The 21,747-nt window shown below is 37.5% G+C and overlaps 1 protein-coding gene across 1 annotated transcript in view; it reads left to right on the forward strand.

Moving 5' to 3' along the window:
- Window positions 1–2,626: 2,626 nt before the first annotated feature.
- Window positions 2,627–21,747, forward strand: part of INTS8 (integrator complex subunit 8) — a 56,455-nt gene continuing 37,334 nt past the window's right edge. Inside the window, exons 1-10 of the mRNA XM_079116851.1 lie at window positions 2,627–2,920; window positions 4,380–4,554; window positions 6,185–6,325; window positions 6,660–6,731; window positions 7,339–7,390; window positions 9,030–9,212; window positions 13,173–13,280; window positions 16,228–16,383; window positions 18,863–18,963; window positions 19,502–19,643. Of these exons, the coding sequence (XP_078972977.1) occupies window positions 2,791–2,920; window positions 4,380–4,554; window positions 6,185–6,325; window positions 6,660–6,731; window positions 7,339–7,390; window positions 9,030–9,212; window positions 13,173–13,280; window positions 16,228–16,383; window positions 18,863–18,963; window positions 19,502–19,643 (1,260 nt within the window). The 5' untranslated portion in view covers window positions 2,627–2,790. The remainder of the gene's footprint in view (window positions 2,921–4,379; window positions 4,555–6,184; window positions 6,326–6,659; window positions 6,732–7,338; window positions 7,391–9,029; window positions 9,213–13,172; window positions 13,281–16,227; window positions 16,384–18,862; window positions 18,964–19,501; window positions 19,644–21,747) is intronic.

Here is a 21,747-nt window from a genome sequence, read left to right on the forward strand (position 1 = left end):
TTTAAGAATCCCGGCAGGGCTAACAGGGGACCAATAATGGAGAAGGATACTTGCAAGCTGACTGATGAACCAATAACTAGCTAGGATGTTCACAGACTGACAGTAGTTGGGAGGCAGGGAAAATGGCTGCACTGGAAAGGGCGGGGAGAGCAGCTTTCAGACTGACAAGCTAAGTTGTGATGCAACGGAAAGGGGGGGTGCAGCTTTGTATTACACCTACCTCAGCTTCTAGACATGTGCTGTAAATTAGGTTCTGGATGTTTTCCTGCACACAACCCTATCCCAGCAGAGAGCTCTTCCTCTCCCCTTTCACTTACGGTAATTTCCATGCATTTTTCAAATTTCTTCATGACACCTCCACGCTCACCATTTCCACTTACCTCCACTTTTCAGATCTTGTCTTGGTTAATATAACCTGGGCTTCCTCTTTGTTAGAACTTCACAATTTCAGGATTCACATTAAACAACTGGCTTTCCTATTACATTATGAGCTCTATGATGACAGGGACCTTGTTAACCATATTATTTACCGTTATATCTTCAGCATCTAGCATGGTGCCTGACCCAGAATAGCTGTCCTAACCTTTTGTTGATTAATGGATCTTTCTAATGCCCAACATGTAAAATAGATATGCTATGACTGAAATAGAGGGAAGTCAGCCTAAAGTACATCACAGTTCGTACATACCTTTCCAGATGCACAAGAACCTCCAAAGAGGTTCTTCTGGCTCTAAATAACAGAGTTTGGGAAACATGAATTAGACTATTAAAATATGAAGAGCCTAAATTAACAAAATACCAGTAGGGGTATTAAATATGTGTGTGTGTGTAAGATTTGGCATGTTTTATTTGACAATTAGGCATAAAAAGTGACAGGGAGAAAAGGTGACACTCGTGTTTCTGACTTCAGTTAACAGGATATATGACAGGAACATATCTTAGTATAGGGAATATCTAAGGCACAGGTTTGAAATGCATTTTATAAATGTTGAATGGGTATCACCTATGAGATGGTGGAAATATCCAGAAATCTTTTGTTTTCTAACAAAAGGTATATAACAGTTGGTTATAAGGTATATAACAGTTTTGTTTATAGGAGAAAATCAGAATCATGTGTACAAAAATATTTTGCAAGTAGAAGAGTTCTATATATTAGCTAATATTTATCAATTTTTCTAGGTATAAAAAACTTACCTGTTGGGCTGGGTTTGTGGCTCAGTGGTGGAGTGCTTGCCTAGCATATGTGAGGCACTGGGTTCTATTCTCAGGACACAAATAAATAAAATAAAGGTCCATTGGCAATTAAATATTAAAAAAAAAAAAAGCTTACCTGTTGCTATGGTAAAGGAAAGCATTTGAATGCAGACCAGATTGTTCCCCCCCTCCCAGTAGGTTGTTACTGAGAGGTGGTGGAGCCTACAGGAAGCAATGTATTAGATCACGGGGGTACTGCCTTCATATGGGATTATGGAATGAGTTTTATGAATGAGTTTTCATAAGAACAAGGCATTGTAAAAACCAGACCAAACCAGATCCCTGGATCTCTCTGGCTTCCTTTCTCCTGTGATATCTTCTCCATAAGGTCCTGCCATGGTGATGCCATCTTCCATGACACTCTCATTGGGAGTGAAACTAATAGAGTCACCAGATCTTAGACTTTCAGCTTCTAAAACTGTGAGTTAACTAAATCTCTTTTAAGTACCCAATTTCGGGTACTTGTTATATCAATGGAAAACTGATTAACACACTGGTATCATCATTTACCTGTATTTTCCTTGAGCTTGACCTCTTTTAATTCTGTTATCAACTCTAACTTATGCATTATTTTTATCCCTGCTTTAAAATGTGGAAACTATGGTACAGAAATATTAAATTCCCTATCTCAAGCGTTAGCCAGGTGTGGTGGCACATGCCTGCAATCCCAGTACAAGGGAGGTTGAGGCTAGAGGGCTGTGAGTTGGAGTCGATCTAGGCAAATTAGTGAGACCCTGTCTTAAAAAAGGAAAAAAAAAAAAAAAAGTTTTAGAATGGTGGAGTGTAGTAAGTACACTCTAAATCAGTCTATGATCTAATGACTAATTCTCTTCGCTTGTATTGTTTATTAATAAAATATACAAGAACATTACAGAATGGAGTAAATGTAATATGGGGTTTATTGTATCTCTAGTGGGGATATCAAGAGGATCAATGCTGAGGCGCTAAATACTGAGAGCTAGTCCTGAGAAGTAGTAGGGAAATTTGATCTCATTGTATACAATCATCCCTCCAGGAAGGTGTCGTGGGCTGGGGCGGGGTGGGGAGCGGTGCCCACGATAGTAGGCGGGAGGAAATCTCAGAAATGCAGAGCACCAAAGACAGCTTTCCTGAGTCACAACTTGAAGCTGTCATGTTCGGGTTTACTAAAACACTGAGGCCCACTGCAACCCTGGACTAGGTGCTTCGTTTTCTCGCTGAAGAACTTTCCCTGAACGGGGAAAGCGCCTCTTGGATCTAGCGTCAAACTGAGCGGTCTGTCTAGGCAGCCCAAAAGAGGAGTGGCCTGAGGGCTGGCCACGCCCCTTTCGCCAACTGAGACGACGATTGGTCCGGAGGCGCGGTGGGGACGCAGGGAGGCGGACCCAGGAGCTCAGTTCCGGCTCGCGCCGCCATTTTGGGCCGTGTGAGCTTCTCAGACGTTCCGATTGTGTCCTCTCTCTGGGTCGGTTCGGCAGACCACAGGCTCGGGGCCTGCGTTCGAGTGTCAGGTTGGAGCCCGGAAACGCCTCTGGTGGTAGCGGCGGCGGAGGCAGGATGAGCGCGGAGGCTGCGGACCGGGAGGCGGCCACCTCCAGTCGGCCCTGCACCCCGCCGCAGACCTGCTGGTTCGAGTTCCTGCTGGAGGAGTCGTTGTTGGAGAAGCATCTGCGCAAGCCCTGCCCGGGTAAGCGTCGCACCTGCAGCTTTTGGGTGGTCAGGATTTCTGGGCCACCGAAGCTTGTCGGGGCCTCTAGCAAACCCCCTTGGATTAAATATCCCTGTGCCGGGATGCAGCCGCGGAGGGTCGCAGAAAACCTCGAAACAAGGCCCTTTCGCCCTCTGTAGACCCTTTTCACTGTTTGGGGTTTTAGTACGGTTCCAGTGGCTGTTTGGGTCGGGGAGGGTGGCCGGAACCCCCCATCCCCACCCGCAGTGCTGGACGTTGAACTCAGAGGGAGATCAGCGCCACTGGGCTAGGTCTCCAGCCCTGTTTTGAGATAGGGTGTCACTAAGTTGCCCAGACTGGCCTTGAACTTGTGGTCTTCTTGCCTCAGCTCCCGGAGTAACTGGGATTACAGGCGTGCTCCACCGCATCCGGCACCCGAACCCTATCTGTACAAACCCGGGGTGGTATAAATTCAGGGAGGTGAGGAGGAACCACCTGTTCTGATGCAGAGCCTGACGCTAGTTATTGTCTTAGATTCTTGTTTAACTCTTTTGTTCTTCAGTGAGAGAATTTTATATTCCAGAGCTGGCTGTGTGTTACAATCTTTGAAAGCAGGAACTGCTATACAACTGCAAGTTGGTTATTACATAGTGATGGTAATGCTTAATATTTCACTTAAATGGGCGTTTTGGGGGAAAGGAGGGAAACTTCAAGCATTTCTGGAAAGAGGTAATGGTATGAAAACCTAAGTTTCTTGCTTTAGTTCAGATCCAAATATAGATTGACTCTAACAGGCTGGCCTTAACCAAAGGTTGTCTTCAGAGACTAGTGTGAGAAGTTAGTGTACTTTACATAGGCAGTTTTATTACATATACTGTGTCTTTTTAGTTCATTTCATTTGACAGAAATCAATTGTTTTCCAGGCACTGTACTTAATTCTTTACATCTGTTATCTGAATTAATTCAGTCGCAGAATAATCCTGTGACATAGGCGGTATTATTCCTCTTTTGCATTGGAGGGAGCAGGTGCAGAGAGGTAACTTATTGGAGAGTCCTCTAACTGTCGACTCAATAGTTCTACAACCTGCACCTCTTTCCTCTAATTGGCATTGGTCATTTGCTGAACTGGGAATGACTACATTCTTTCCTGTGAAGTGCTTTCTTCTGTACTGTTTTATCCCTTCTTCCTTACCCATGCTTCTAGATCTTCTTCTTTAACCCCTAGGTGTATTTCTTATATATTGTATTTCTTAGTCTTTATAGCTGCACAGCTGTTTGGATTCCATTTATGACAAAACAGGGCTGGGGATATAGCTCCGTTGGTAGAGTGCTTGCCTCACAAGCACAAGGCCCTGGGTTCAATCCCCAGCCCTGAAAAAAATAAGATTTATGACAAACAAAAACAGTACGGTGAATTCTTTTTGTGTCTCCATCATTAAAATTTAAATTTAGGAATTTATTTTCTTTTAAATCCTAGATCCTGCACCAGTTCAACTTATAGTTCAGTTTTTGGAACAGGCTTCCAAACCTTCAGTTAATGAACAAAACCAGGTTCAACCTCCACCTGATAACAAGAGAAATCGTATTTTAAAACTTCTTGCTCTTAAAGTTGCTGCACATTTGAAGTGGGACTTAGACATATTAGAGAAAAGGTATAAAGATTTACATGAAATTTCATTCGGAGTACTATTTTCATATTTTTATTTCTGTGTATGTATTTAGGATATTGGCCTTTAAAATGAAAATTTTTTTCTTATGTTTTCTTGGTAAAATATGCAAGTATTTTTCACAAAGTACAAAAAGCATTTAAAGCAGGGTGTGCCTAGAGTTCCAGCACTTGGAGACTGAGGTGGGAGGATCACTTGAGCCCAAGAGTTAGAGACCAGGGTGGACAACATGGAAACTATTAAAATGTTGATTTGGCTGGATATGGTGGCACCAGCCTGTAATCTCAGCAATTTGGGAGACTGAGACAGGAGGATCACAAGTGCCAGCCCAGTCTCAGCAATTTAGTGAGACTCTGACTCAAAAAATAATAAAGATTGGGGATGTGGCTCACTGGTAAAGTGTCTGTGGTTCTGTGGTACCAAAAAAAAAAAAAAAAAAGACTGATTTTAATTTGGGCTTTTTTGTTTAAAAAACAAATACTGTCAGGCCCATGGTTAGGAAAATTATTTGCTTTCATCCCCTTCTTAGTTTAAAAAGAAATATGTCATAGAAAATAGGGAAAATTTCAGAAAAGAAATGATTCTGAAGAGAAGTACTTTTTAACATTTTCTTGTTTTTGGTATGTTTTTGGGTTTTCAGTGCTGAAAATTGAACCCAGGGCCTCAGGAATGTTAGGCAAGTGCCCTACTGCTAAACCACACCCCCAGCTCTTTACATTTTTCCTTTTGGTCCTGGGGATACCCAGAGACACTTACCCCTAGCCCTTTTTGTTTTTTATTTTGTGACAAGATCTTACCAAGTTACTTAGGGCCTCACTGCATTGAGGCTGGCTTTAAACTTTTGATCCTCCTGCCTCAGTCTCCCAATCTCTGGGATTACAGGCATGTGCCACTGGGCTCAGCTGCCATTTACGTTTTTAAACAAAGTAGTGATTATATCTTGTGTACTGTTTTGATTTTTTTTCACTTAACATCATTAATTGTTTCTTAATTGACAGTCATTTTGTTTGTTTCTAGTTTTTCACTATTATAAATCCCAGGCTCTTAAATATCTTTGCCCATGAACTTTATTTGTATTTGAGGTATGTTTTTAGGATTTAAATTGCTTGATCATGTGATACACTGTTTTTCTTTTTATTCCCTGGATTCTAGGGATCAAACCTAGGGCCTCTCCCATGCTAGGCAAGTGTTCTACCACTGTGTACAACCTTAGCCCTCCAGATGGATAGTCGGACAGTTGATGATAATAAGCAAATTTAAAATTTTTAGATGTGGAATATATATTATACTGTGATGATGTTAAAAGTTAATTTTCTGAGATATAATCTAAAATATTTACAATTTGGAAAATGGGTTAGATTAGAAATGAAACATTGGTCATTTGCTGATAATTGTTGAAGGCGGATGATAGGGGTTCATGTTCTACTTTTTGTATATGTTTAATTTTTTTTTTTTGTAATTAAAAGCTTAAAAAGTTTTTTTGAAATTTGATAGGCAGACCTGAAGATTTGACCTTTTGGAACAACGTAGTTATTTTCAGTGATGATTTAGAATTGTATATTCTGTGCTTCTGAAGCAGTTAACATGCAAATGTGTACCTTTTGTTTCTTTTAAGTTTGTCTGTTCCAGTATTGAATATGCTTCTAAATGAACTGCTTTGCATCAGTAAAGTTCCTCCTGGGACAAAGCATGTAGACATGGATCTGGCCACTTTACCTCCAACCACTGCCATGGCTATACTTCTCTACAATAGATGGTAAATTATTTCATAAACCCAGAATGTGCTGGGCAACCTCTGTTTTATTGAACTCTGGCTTTCAGGGTTGTGCTTTTAAGGCTGTCCTGCCCTAGGGGATTCTCAGAGGATCTTTGGAGCTATGAGTGTTTTGATAGCGCAAATTTGCGAATGTGTATATTAAAAGCATGCTACTAAAGTGTATATACATATATATCTATGTATACATATATATGTATAAAATATATGTCAAGACTTCAAAGATTTATGCTACAAATCTAAGTAGTATTTGAAGAAATAATCGAAGTGACATTTATTGGTATATTAAATTTTGTTTTTCCTGTCTTTTCTTCAGGGCAATTAGGACAATTGTTCAAAGTAGTTTTCCTGTCAAGCAGGCAAAACCTGGACCCCCTCAGTTAAGTGTGTAAGTTGGCATATATGACCCTTGCTTGGCATTTTTTAATCAGAATTAAAAAAAAATTTGCAAGTTTTAAATAAACTGTTATAGATGAAGCAGAGCAGAGGGCCTACATAAAGGTTTATTTGGAGGAGTTAAGAGGGTTGGAGAATCAGATAGTGCTCTAGAAATCTGGGATAGAGAGCACTGAAGAGGTAGGGGAGCATTTTAGGAATTGTGCCATTCATCTGAAAGTAGTGTATTTTTTTTTTTTTTTTTTCAAAATCAAAGCTAATTACAAAAATTTGAACATGAAGTTTTAAGTTTAATTCTTAAATTTCAGGTAATAGTTTATCCTCATTTAGTGATCAAAAGCATACTTTCTAACTTTATAGAAATGAGCTTTTGTTGTCAGTAAGTTTTACTCTTGAGAATTTTGTTATGCAAAGCAGATGAGAAAATACTGGCAAATTATTGAGCCTCCATAAAAGTAGGTATTTTGTGTGTGTGTGTTTTTAAGCATGAAAAGTAGTAGCATTAAAATACTTAAGCTCACCTTAAAAAATGATGCTTTTCAATTTAGAATTTTTTAGTCTTGAGAATAACATTTGAATGATCTTTATTTATCTTTTAGTATGAATCAGATGCAACAGGAAAAAGAGTTAACAGAAAACATTTTGAAAGTGGTAAGTATTGGCATTAGTTACATCGTAACAGTCCTGGATTACATTTTTAGCATGAATAGATGCATCTTCTAAGGTATGTGAGAGTTGTTGAGGTCTAGATGCATTGACAGAAATTTTTACTCTTAGAATGTAGATAGTACTACACTCAATTATACAGGTTTCAACTCCAGTGGTAGAGTACTCTTATCACCAATTCTGTTGTTGAATGTTTCATGATTTAAGAAATCAGTTTACAGGTGATATATTATATATTGTGTTTCTAAAAATTCCACAAGAAACATATATAACTTTGTCTTTTAAAATTATTCCTATAATCATGCTGGGCATGGTGCTGCACACTTGTAATCCCAGCAGCTCAGGAGGCTGAGGCTTAGACTGGAGGATCACAGTTCAAATCCAGCCTCAGTAAAAGTGAGGCACTAAGCAACTCAGTGAGACCCGGTCTCTAAGTAAAAATACAAAATAGGACTAGGGATGTGGCTCAGTGATCAAGTGCCCCTGAGTTCAATCCCCAGTACCCCTATCTCCCAAAGAAATTATTCCTATATTCAGAAAATTGTAATTTTGGGGGTTGGGGGAGGTTGCTGGGAATTGAACCCAGGATTTACACTCGTGGTAGCAGGCACTTTACCCCTGAGCTGTACACCCCAGTCCATACCATTTTTTAAAAAAAATGATGATTTCCTGTAATTTAAATATTATTTCTGTTTAATACCTACAGTATCCCAGAGATATTATAAAGGGAGGGATGGTAAATAATCTTTATCTGTAGACAAGAAATATGCTGTAGAACTTGGAATAGGGAAACAAAAACCCTGAGTCATTTTACCTAGTGCCTAGTAAAATGATTGGTGCTTTGAGGCATATAGACATTTCTTGAATAGAAGTGGAGCAATGCAAATTTTTATTATTTGTTATTAATTTTTGGTATCATGGATTGAACCCAGCGGCACTTTGCCACTGAGACATATCCCCAACCCTTTTTTATATTAGAGACAGGGTCTCATTGAGTTGCTTAAGGTCTCGATAAATTGCTGAGGCTGGCTTTGAACTCATGATCCTCCTGCCTCAGCCTCTCAAATTCTCTGGTATTACAGATGTGCATCACTACACCATTGCAAATTTTTATTTTTAATTTTGTTTTTTGTACTGGGGATTGAACCCAGGGGTGCCTTGCCACTGAGCTACATCCCCAGCCATTTAAAATTTTTTTCTATTTTGAGACAGGGTCTTGCTAACTTACTTAAGGCCTCTCTCATTTGCTGAGGCTGATCTCAAGCTTGGAATCCTGCCTCAGCTTTCTGAGTCGCCAGGATTGCAGGCATGTACCACCACACCCAGCAGTGCAAATTTTAAAATAATTTTTACTAACCTTTTATGAAAAAAAGCAATATTTTCTGTATTTTGTTTTCTGATTTCATAGTAGGAACTTTTAATTTTTAAATTTTTTTCCTTTAAGATAACTTCATTTCCGTAAATTTAATTATATTCTTGCTGTGTTGGAAGTTTTTTTTTTTTTTTTTTTTTTTTTTTTTTTTTTAAACTAGCTCAGTACCCAAGCTACTAAATATCTTGTAAATATTTTTTGGTTAATATAATCACTATTTTTGTATTTTAATTCATTTATTGTATTTTATAGCTAAAAGAACAAGCTGCTGATTCTATTTTAGTACTGGAAGCAGCCCTAAAATTAAACAAGGATCTTTATGTCCATACAATGAGAACTCTAGATTTGTTGGCTGTGGAACCTGGCATGGTAAATGGAGAGACCGAGAGTTCTACTGCAGGATTGAAAATCAAAACTGAGGAAATGCAATGCCAGGTATTTATTTCTATATTTTATTACTGCATGACAAAATTTTTTGTTTAATATGAGATCATTCTGATACGTTTAATTGAACTTATTTCTGCCTTTTCGGTTTTGACTGAAGATGCTATTAAGTTTGAATTTATATTTTACACAATTTATAAGATTTGAGATTTTTCTAAAAAGGAAAATTTCATGTGCTCTATTATCTCTGAAATAGTTTTCCAATTGTATTTAGAAGACAGTTTAAATACTAGAATACAGTGAGTGTAAGACTGATTTGCAGTTTATTCATGACATTAGAAGTCTAATTAGATCAAAACTAAACAAAACCTTCCAAACTACTATTTTGCTATACTGAAAATCTAGGCTGCTAGAGAAAATATCTAGCTTTTTGTTGTTTTTGTATTGGGGGTAGAATCCAGGAGTATTCTACCACTGAGCTATATCCCAAGCCCTTCTTATTTAAAAAAAAATTTTTTGATACTAGGGATTGAACCCAGAGGTGCTTTACCACTGAGCTATACCCCCAGTCCTTTTTATTTTTTTTAAATTTTGAGACAGGGTCTTGCTAAGTTGCTGAGACTGGCCTTCAACTTGTGATACTCCTGCCTCAGCCTCCCAAATCCCTCGGATTACAGTATGCATTACCTTGCCTGGCTTCTGCATTTTACTGACATAGAACCTTGAGTACAATAGAAATTTTAAAGTGGTCATTGAGTACTACCTAAAGAGGTCCCTTAGATTAGTACCTTTAATCTATATTCTTTGTGTAAATTGGTATGAATATTTTCATCACTAATTCTGGAAAGGGGCAGAAGTAGTTAACATGGTGTTGTAAAGGGACTTTTCAGATTTGTTGACTCCACAGTTGAAGGTAATAAGTTTTTCAAAACCTGGTGAGATAAGAGTTCATAGGAAAAAAGAAAAGTTTGTAGTAGTAATCATTGATGAAACTTGCATGTGAGAATGTTTCTGGTATTTACTGTGTATCTTATAGTCTTTCAGAATCTGTTTTAAAAGCTGTTGGTGCTGTGTGGTGGCTCATGGTTGTAATCTCAGTGACTCAGGAGGCAGAGGTGGGAAGATTACAGGTTCAAGGCCATTCTCAGCAGCTCAGCGAGCCCCTAAGCAATTTAGGGAGACCCTCTCTCAAAATAAAAAGTAATAAGGGGTAGGGATGTAGCTCAGTGGTTAAAGTGCATCTGAATTCCATTCCCAAAAGAACAAAAACAAATGAACAAACTGTTGGCAACACTTCTGATCTGATCTTCACCACATGGTGGTTGACATAACCTGGGGGCGGGCAGGGGGGAAACAGCTGGGCTGGAGTTGTGGCTCAGTGATAAATCGCTTGCCTGGCATGTGTGAGGCCTTGGGTTCAATACTCTGTACCACGTATAAATAAATAAAATAAAAGATCCATTGACAACTAAAAAATATTTAGAAAACAAAACTATAAAACACTTAGATGTGCTAGGTTAGTTTTATCAGATATTCTCTTAATTACATAGCTGAGTTATAATTCCTGTTTTCGGAATTGAAAATTAGTGGTAATAACTGATTTTGCCACATGGTAATGTTTAAAGAATCTTTATAATACTAAAATTCACTTAAGATTCAAAAGTATTTGTATCATTTACCATAAAACGAAGGCTTGCTGAACTTCTGTAATCCCAGTTACTCAGGAGGCTCAGGCAGGATTGCAAGTTTGACACCAGCCAGGCGACTTAGACCTTAATGTGAGTGAGGTCCTGGGTTTAATCCCCAGTATCACTGGTGGGGGTTGGGGGAGGGAGCTGTTTCTGTCTAGTGTAGTTGGTTTCATTATCTCATTTTTAGTTTTGTTTTTCAGTCTATTGACTACCTTATAACTATAGAATGTAAGCTCATTTTAATGGCTTATTATTTACTGTAGTAAAACTTGAAAAAGAACTTAATTTTTTTGTATTCTCTTTGCCTGGAAAGGAGAATTACATTAAACTATTGTGTGTGTGTGTGTGTGTGTGTGTGTGTGTGTGTGTTTTAATCCTTTAGCACCCTTCACTGCAGATATAAGAGGCTCTCTAGAATGAAAATCAGGCAGATATTTGATGTTGACTAAATAGTACAAAGCAGTGTAGAGGCTGATGAGAATTAACCTTGATTCATTGAACAGAATAAACTGTGTATGAAGTATAACAATAAAGAAGTGTTCCATAATGAGTACCAGACACCATTATAGCTTAGGTATTTGAAAGAAGAATAAGCATTCGGTGGCTAAGTTTGGTTTGGCATAAATGGAAATAAGGTGTGTAGAATGAAGTTCACTTGTTCCTAGGATACTGTGTGAATGGGAAATTGAGAGGACTGATGTGATTACAATACAGGAAAAGAGACTTTGAGAGAAAAATTAAGGCAGATGCTGGGATCCTTAAAGATTGGTCAGTGAGATTGTACTTTCTCCTATATGGCCAGGGTGGGGAGGTTGGTGGGGGGATAATTGAAGAACTTTTAAGTCAGCTCAAGTAGACTTACATGGGGACAGGTGAGCTCAGTGGTAGAGTGCATGCAAAGCACTGTCTTCATTCCCTAGCACCAAAATAAATAAAACAACTGCTTTCTCAGCCATGTGTAGAATAAACGTGCTGCATAATATTAGGAGTCTAGGAATCTGGATTTAAGCCTGGGCTCTGCTAGTGTTTGGTTCCATGTTTTCCATGTCACTCTCTGGAACCTATATTTTTGTTTTGGTATTGGAATTTGAGTCCAGGGCCCTTTATCACTGAGCTGTATCCTGGTCCTTTTTTAAAATTTTGAGATAGTGTCTTGCCAAGCCGCCGAGGGTCTCACTAAGTTGCTGACCTTAAAATTTGTAATCCTCCTCCCTCAGCCTTCCAAGTCACTGGGATTATAGGTGTGTGCCACTCCTGGCAGGACCTTAGTATTCTTTACTTTTAAAATATTTTTTTAGTTGTTGATGGACCTTTGTTTATTTATTTATATGCAGTGCTGAGAATTGAACCCAGTGCCTTATACATGCCAGGCAAGTGCTCTGCCACTGAGCACAGTCCCAGCCTTGGACCTTAGTATTCTTTAAATGACCAAAGTGACTAAATCTGAGTTGTCTTTGAGGTAGGTGTGCTTTTAGTGAATCTGGGCATCAGTCTAAAAAAAGTTCCTGGAAAAATATAGAAATTATGCCTTTAGAAAAAGACAACTGGAAAAGTAGTATTTTTAGCCATCAATCTAAATTCCTGTTTAGTTGGTCTATTATTATAATAGATTTTTGTTTTCCTCCTCATTTGGGGGACTCCCTAGCATCTGTTCCCCTCTTCTATGCTAGAAGAATTCCTTATCTTTGGGACTTGGTGGAAAGCAGACCCTGCTTCTTAGGTTAGAAACTCAAAACTAAATAGTGACTTAGTGTCACTAAGCTTCATCCAGCTTGAAGGTAGGCATATCACAGATGAGTACAGTTAATTTAAACTGAATTAGCATCCTATAGATAGAAGAAGTGGGACTGATAGACAATCTGTTGTGGTAGGCAGTAGCAGCATCACTAGTTAAATCTAGTTTCAAGGGGCAGTACTTGGAGAATGCAGCGGCCACCTTTGGTGTCAAGTACTGGTGGCATAAGCCACCAGTGGTGGGTGACATAAGCTGTGGAATCTAGTGTTGAGATGGGTTACAGTGGTATCCACACCAGTTTTGGATCTTGTCCTGACTACTTGACTCACTTGCCTCTTTTGTTTTCCTCACCTGATTCTTTGGCCTTCACAATAGTTTTATAGGCTAACAGAAATCTTATCATTAAATGAGTTTTCTGCTTAAGTGAGTTGGAGTTGGTTTCTATTTTATTATTCATCAACAAAAATTTTTTTTTTTACCCTTATCTTTTTTCCTTTGTTTTCCTGACATAAAGATCATTTTGAGTTCTGTCAACTTTAAGGTCTGTGGAAAATTATTAAGCAATTGGTATTCATTCCATTTTAGGTATGTTACGATTTGGGTGCAGCATACTTCCAGCAAGGCTCCACAAATTCAGCAGTTTACGAAAATGCCAGAGAAAAATTTTTTAGAACCAAAGAACTAATTGCAGAGGTAAATACAATCATCATCTATAGATTTTTTGGCTTTAATTTTCCTGAAGATTAAAAACATTTTGGGGGGGGAGGGTATTGTAGTTCAGTGATAGCATACTTAGCATGGGGAAGGCCCTGGTTCAGTCCTCAGCAGTACCACTAACAGAAAAAAAACCTCAGTGTGTTCAGTTGCACTAAATTTGAAGAGTTCAAAAAAGTACTAAAAACTGGTTTAAAAAAAAAAAAATCTATATTACTACTACCTGGAAGTAACCCCTTTTACTTTTTTTTTCCCCCTCCCCTCTGAGGGGCTGGCGATTCGAACCCAGGTCCTTGTGCATGCTAGGCAAGTGCTATCCAACAAGAGCTATTTTTCAGCTCTCCCTTTTGCCTTTTAATCATATTTTCTTCTTTCTGTATGTTCTTTTTAAAATATATTTAGTTATAGATAGCATAGTACCTTTATTTATTTATTTTTATGTAGTGTTGAGGATGGAACCCAGTGCCTCACCCATGCCAGGCAGCCCCTTTCTGTATGTCCTTAAACAATTCAGCTCATATTGTATTGTATTTTGTATCTTGCTTAAGTCTTTGAAAAGGCCTTTTAAATTTATCATTCTGATAAGTGTGTGATTTTTTTGTTTTGTTTTGTTTTGTTTTTGGTACCAGGGATTGAACTTAACCACTGAGCCACATTCCCAACCCTATTTTGTATTTATTTAGAGGCAAAGTCTCACTGAGTTGCTTAGTGCCTCACTGTTGCTTAGGCTCGCTTTGAACTTGTGATCCTCATGCCTCCCAAGCAACTGGGATTTCAGATGTGTGCCACCGTGCCTGACTTTGTGGGTGTTCTTTGATTGACTTTATTTCCTTTATGTTTGGGCACTTAAGTTATTTACTCTTCTTTTATTTTTATTTTTATTTGGAATTAAACCCAGGAGTGCTCTACTACTGAGCTACCTCCCCAGCCCTTTTTAATTTTTAATTTTATTTATTTTTATTTATTTATTTATTTATTTTTGGGTGCTGGGGATCGAACCCAGGGCCTTGTGCTTGCAAGGTAGCACTCTACCGATTGAGCTATCTCCCCAGCCCCTTTTATTTTGTTTTGAGATAGGGTATTGCTAAGTTGTCCAGGCTAGCCTTGAACTTATTATGCTCCTGCCTCAGCCTCCCAAATAGCTGAGATGATAGGTGTGCACCATGATTCCTGGCTATGTTATTCACGCTTTTTTTTTTTTTTTTTTTTTTAATTTAGTATTTTTCTAGATGTTGATGGACTTTTTTTAATGTGGTGCTGAGAATCAAACCCAGTGCCTCACACATGCTAGGCAAGTGTTCTATCACTGAGCCACAACCCAGCCCAGGTTATAGTCACTCTTTATTATAAAGCTATATTTGTGTATTAAGAATAAACTTCTGTTCAGATTTTAGAATTGTTTAATTCTTATAAATACTTACCATGTCATTGTTGGTTTTTTTTTTTTTTTTTTTTTTTTTTTTTGTGGTGCTGGGAATTGAACCCAGGCCTTGTGCATGCAAAGCAAGTACTCTGCCATCTGAGCTATATCCCCAGCCCTAGTGGTTATTTTTTAAAAGCAATAAATTTGTAAAACCAAATTGCTTTCCAACTTTATTTTTCTGATCAGTAGTGTTTTACACTGCATTTACTGAATCAGTGTATTTAATCATTAGTATTAAAATTTATTTTGTTAATAGGGAGAAATATAATATCTTTAAAAATTTACCTCAATTCCTACTGAGGATAGACTTTAAATCTGATTATTGCTGGACATGGTAGCATATGTGTGTAGTCCCAGAGACAGGGGGCTGAGGCAGGAAGATCACAAATTTGTGCCATACGTGGTGGGTTAGTAAGGTCCTCAGCACCTCAGTGAGACTGTCTCAAAATAAAAAGGATGGGGATGTAGCTCAGGAGTAAAGTGTGCCTCAGGGTTCAATCCTCAGTAGAACACTTGTCTAGCATGTGTGAGGCCCTGAATTCAGTACTGCTATATTGATTGAGATGACTACATTTTAAGATTTATAACTATGTTTTTGTATGCCATGTGCTTGGAAACATCCCTGCTTCAATCTCTTCTTTCCTTAGAGAAATTAAAATGCCTTTGAGATTTAATTTAGTTTGTTCTTTTCTGTGTGTGTGTGTGTGTGTGTGTGTTAATGGGAATCAAACTCAGGGCTTCATGCATGCTAAGCAAGTGTTCTACTATGGAGCTTTTACCCTTAGACTAGATATTTTATAGATCTATTAGGAATTCCAATTTAACCTTGCCCAAGGAGCTCATCAGATTTCTAATTCAGTGTGTTTTCTTAAGTATAGTAATGTAAAACCCTCACTTTCTCAAATGTGTCTCTTAAAAAAGATGTTTTTGGTAGCAGCATTTCTTTTCTTCCTAATTGAAGAGTTAGAGTTTTCTGTACTATCTCCTTTGCATTTCTGACTCACATGTATTTAAAAATATTTAAGCTTGTTTTTAACATTGTTCACTCTTTGTTAATGTCTTATTTGTCATGCCTGGATAGAGAAATAATAATGTCTTCCTTTTTTAATTTGACCCCAAAACTTTAAACCAGGGGTTGGCAAAAAAAAAAAAAAAAAAAAAAAAATTTGGTGTGGGAGGGGTAAAGGGGCAGGTGGTAAATACATTAGACTTTGTGGTCCATATTCAGTTTTTGTCTGACCTTCTTTTTTGTTATCATTTACAATCCTAAAAATTGTTTTTATCTCAGTGAACTAATAAACAATAGACCACAGACTGCATTTGTCCTATGAACAGTAGTTTGCTGATCCCTCCTTTAAATGTTTAACCTTTTTATTTTTTATGGTTCTTCCAGATTATAACTTTCTGTTATCATTTTCTTGTACTGTTAAGAACATTAAGGGGGTACTAGATTATTGTTTATATTACATTAATGGATAATGATATATAACTCTTACTTTACAGATAGGTTCATTATCTCTTCATTGTACCATAGATGAGAAGCGGTTAGCTGGCTATTGTCAAGCATGTGATGTTCTTGTACCTTCTTCTGATAGTACCTCTCAACAATTGACTCCATATAGTCAAGTCCACATTTGTTTGAGATCTGGTAACTATCAGGTAAGATATAGATGGGGATGCACTGGTGTAGCTGAAAAGTTTTGGAAGCCAGACAAAAAAAACTGAGTTCCAGTCGTGATTTTACCATTTACCAGTTGTATGATTTGGGCACATCACTTAAATCCACCGACTGGCTTAAAAAGTAGTGGTAATAGTTGCCACATTTCGTAAGTGTTACACAGATGTTTTTTTATTGTTGATATTGTCCTTTTTTGACCGAATAGAATTTGCCCATCATCAATTAATTCTGTAAGAAACTCTGGAAACAGAACTTTTAACTTAAGTTATAGGTAGATAGCTTTTAGTTTTATGGATCCTGAAGATTTTTGTTCTTTTTGAAAGTATATTTTTGTATCATAGCTTTATTCACCTTTGTAATACTACAGCAGGAGGAGAGTATGAACAAAGTGGTTTTGTTAGGTTGTTACGCTCATTTGCAAAGCCTACTTGCTCTTAAGCTTGGTTGTCATCTCAGGGTGTTGAGCTATCTTGCACCTCAGTGCTTATCTTTAGCTTTGTAATGAAATCACTGGAAGTTAGAGTGTGTACTTTGAAGTATTTATTGGAAAACTTTCATTCTAGAGAGTGAACAGTGCCTTCATGTTATTTAACTCAAAACTGAAATCATGAAATGACAAAGCTGTAACTTACTTTCAGTTTTATGTTTCCATAGATGAAGGGGTGGCGGGCACAACACTTTCTTCCCTTGTTCCTGATTCTTCTTTTAATATTGCTTTCCCCTATGTTAGAAAATTAAATTTTCTTTTTTAAGAAGTATATTTTTAGTTGTAAATGGACAAAATACCTTTATTTAGTTAGTTATATGTGGTGCTGAGGATTGAACCCAGTGCCTCACAGGTGCTAGGCAAGCACTCTACCACTGAGCCAAAACCCCAGCCCTGAGAAAACTAAATTTTCTTCTTTCTTTCTTTCTTTTTTTATATTAGGATTGAACTCAGGGGCACTTAACCACAGAGCCACCTCCCCAGCCCTTTTTATTTTTGATTCTGAGACCAGGTCTTTCTAAATTGCTTAGGGTCTCGATAAATTGCTGAGTCTGACTTTGAATTTGTGATCCTCCTACTTCAACCTCCTGAGCTGTTGGAATTATAGGTGTGAGACACTGCACCTGGCAGAAAATTAAATATTCTTGAACATGAATTATAGATGTGGGAGAATTAAGTCTAGAGATCTTTCGGTTAACCACTCTCTAGAGCAGACTTATAGACGAGGGTCCATATGGTAATATACCGATTTTTTTTTTTTTTTTTTTCTCTCTTCTCTGGGAATCATTGAACCCAGGGCCTCACTCATGCTAGGCAAGTGCTATACCACTGAACTACAAGCTGCCCAGGTTGACCTCAGATTTGCTCTCCTCCTTCCTTCGCCTTCCCAGTGCTAGAATTATAGACAAGTAGCTGGGTTTATAAGCCCAGTGGTTCTACAGTTTGAAAACACTTTTATCAGCACTTTGGTGGTAGTGACTGATTAGCTTCGTTTTCAGAAATCCTCTTCCCATCTCCCCACCCTATCACCCCTTCTTTCTTTTTTTCGTTTTCCATTGCTTGGCAAGACTAAGAGGAAAAAGAATAACTTCAATAATGTGGGTATTTTTATAATTGACTAATATTTTAATATCATTTACATTTACTAGAATTTTTTTAGTATATGTTTTTTCTAGATGATTTAAATTATTTTTTAAAATATTTGTTCTGTGAAGCAAATTTAAAGTTTAAAAATTTTTTTATAAAGAGGTTGGATTGCTTCTTACTGATTTATTTTCCCCTACCTCTCATTTTTTGATCCATGATTTTCAATTTTAAAAAAAAGGGAGGATTTTTTTTTTTTTTTTTTTTTTTGATATCGGGGATTGAACTCAGGGGTCACTGAACCACTGAGCCACATCCCCAGCCCTGTTCTGTATTTTGTTTAGAGACGCTGAGTTGCTTAGCGCCTCACTGTTGCTGAGGCTGCTTTGAACTTGAGATCCTCCCATCTTTGCCTCCTGACCTGCTGGGATTACAGTTATGCACCACTGTGCCTGGAAGGATAATTTTTTTTTATATAATTTTTTTATTTGTTTTTTTAATATATGAATGACTGCAGAGTATATTTTGACATATTATACATACATGGAGTATAACTTATTCTAATTAGGATTCCATTCTTGTGGTTGTACATGATGGGGAGTTTCAGTGGCAGATGATTTTTATTCTTTTTTTTTTTTTGCGGTGCTGGGGATCGAACGCAGGGCCTTAGGCTTGCAAGGCAAGCGCTCTACCAACTGAGCTATGTTCTCAGCCTCGATGATGATTTTTATTCTTAATCTAATTTTAGAAGTTTAGAAAGAGAATGTTTTCCCAGTAAAATATATTTATGATATTCTTCAATTTGTATTTTCCAGTATAGAAAGAATTTTTTAAAGTAAAAAAACTGCCATGATTTTTGAAATGGATACAATTTTATATATGTGTTCTAGGAGGTAATACAGATTTTCATTGAAGATAATTTAACCTTCAGTTTACCTGTCCAGTTCCGGCAATCAGTGCTAAGAGAACTCTTTCAGAAAGCTCAACAAGGGTGAGTAAGTTGACAAATTACTTTTCAGGTTTTGAACAAAAGAGCAAGTGCTTTCTGGTTTTGAAAAACCTATCTCCAGTTTATCTACAAATCTTTGACATTACTTTCACTTTTGTTAATATAAGGGAATACAACCAAAGGATACATTCTAAAGTTGTTTTTCTAGTTTGTTTTAAAAGTGCTTTCAGGGAGAAAGTTACACAAAGCAGAATTAATTCTGTAGCCTAATCTGTAACTAATTATCCCCTGATGAATGAAAAACCTATTCTTTTTTTCCCCCTGACTTGGTATATGATATTTACTAGTTTGTTTGAATATCCTGAAATCTTCTTAAGTAAGATTACCTGGGCTGGGGATGTAGCTCAGTAGTAGACTTGCTTAGCATATGTAAGGCCCTGAGTTTGATCCCCAGTTCTGGAAAGGGAAAGATTAAAAATGACAAAAGGAATAAATGACTCATTTTTGTGAATTTATTGTTGTAATGTACACCTTTTAAAAAATAATAAATAAAAATAACAGTGGATCTACTTTTTTACAGAAATGAAGCTCTAGATGAAATCTGTTTTAAAGTCTGTGCCTGCAACACAGTCCGTGATATATTGGAAGGTAGAACAATTAGTGTTCAATTTAACCAGCTGTTTCTTAGACCTAACAGAGAAAAAATAGACTTTCTTCTTGAGGTAAGATATTGTTCCCCTTTAGATTCATAATTAAATTTAATTAATTTGGTACTGGGGAATTAAACCTAGAGGCACTTTACCACTGATCCACATCTTCACCCCTTATTTTGAGTCAGGGTCTCAGTAAGTTGTTTAGAGCTTTGCTTAATTGCTGAGGCTGGCCTTGAACTTGTGATCCTCCTGCTTCAGTCTCCCAAGTTACTGGGATTAAAGGTGTGTGCCACCAAACTCAGCCATAATTCATAATTTTGCTTTTAAGTTTACCAGTGTCCCTTTACTATCTTTATTTACCTTCCTTTTCTGTGGCGGGTAGTTGATACTCTTGACAGACTGCTCTTCTACTTCATCTTCACTGTAGCTCTTTTGAGTTCCCCTCCTCCATATTTCTTCTACAGTTTTTATTGGATTTTTTTTGATCCTGCATTGACTTTTGTCCTCTCTTTAATGATTTTGTTTACACAACATTTGTCCTTGACTCTTTCATTTTCTCAATCCATATTTCATTCTCATACAGAGCTTCAGTCACCTGTTAAGTCATTGTGCACTAGAAATTCTCAAATCATTCCTCTAGTCTGTAATGTGAGCTGCAGAATCTGTGTTTTACTGGATTTCTCTACCTTTTTTTTTTTTTTTTTTTTAAAGGTACTGGGGATTGAACCTGAGGACACTTAATCACTGAGCTACATGCCTGCCCCTTTTTTAATTTTTAAATTTTTTGTTACCAGGGGATTGAACCCAGGGGCACTTAACCACTGTGCCACATTCCCAGCCCTTTTTATTTTTTATCTTATGACAGAGTCTCACTAAGTTACTTAGGGCCTCACTAATTTGCTTAGGCTGACTTTGAACTTACAATCCTCCTTTCTCAGCCTCCTCAGCCACTGGGATTACAGGTGTGCACACTACCATACCCAGCCCACCTTTTTAATTTTTTATTTTGAGATGGGATCTCACTAAGTTGATGAGGACCTCACTAAGGCTGCCCTCAAACTTGAGATCCTCCTGGCTCAGCCTCTGAACTTGCTAGGATTGCAGGTGTATACCACCATGCCTGGCTGAGTTTCTTTACCTCTTAACAGTTTGTTTGTTTGTTTGTTTTTTTGTATTAGACAATTAAACTCGGGGCACTCAACCGCTGAGCCACATCTCCAGCCCTATTTTGTATTTTATTTAGAGACAAGGTCTCACTGAGTTGCTCAGTGCCTCACTGTTGCTGAGACTGGCTTTGAAATCTTAATGATTTTGATGTAATAGGCACTGAGAGAACTTGAAAAATAATACCGCTTAATCAAAAATAGAGCATTGCCAGCATTCTAGAAGCCCTTCTTATGCTCTTTAGCAAACTCTCAGCTTTATCCTGAGGTAACCACTACCCCCCCTTTTTGTGTGTGTGTGTGTGTGTGTGTGTGTGTGTGTGTGTGTGTGATAACCACTTCTTTGCTTACCTTTGAAAATACCCGAAAGCATATTATTTGTCTATTTTGAACTTCATGTAAATGAAATCATAGAATATGATTTCTCACCTTTTTTACTGAACATTAAATTTGTGAAATTTATTCAAGATGTGTTCAGATACAGTTTTGTTTTGTTTTTTCCTCATTGCTGGAAGGTGTTAAAACTTTATATGGACTATGCCATAATTTATTTATGAAATGATGATGGACATTTGTGTTGCTTATTGTTTTTGGCAGTTATGTTGTTTGGAACATACTTGCGCATATATCCAGGTGCACACTTACACCAGTTTATGTTACATATCGAGGGAAAGTATGTCCACAACAATATAATATCAGAGATGATTGTTTGATGGTATCTCATTGAGATTTTAATTTCCATTTCCATATTGCTGAGATTTGACAACTTTTCATTTGTTTTATTTATTTATTTCCATGGTTCTATTGACTGAACCCCGGGCCTCCTGCATGCTGGGCAAGCATTCTACCAGAGGTACATCTCCTGCCCTTGTTTTTGTTGATATGAATTTTGTCTTTTGAGGTAGCTATTCCAAATGTTGTGCCTCATTTTTCTATTAGGTTGTCTTTTTTGTCTTTTTGGAAGGAGGTTTTGTTTTTTGTTTTTGTTTTTGTTTTTTCCTTTCTTTATA

The sequence above is a fragment of the Sciurus vulgaris genome (assembly GCF_902686455.1).
Source record: "Sciurus vulgaris genome assembly, chromosome: 1".
NCBI lineage: Eukaryota > Metazoa > Chordata > Mammalia > Rodentia > Sciuridae > Sciurus > Sciurus vulgaris.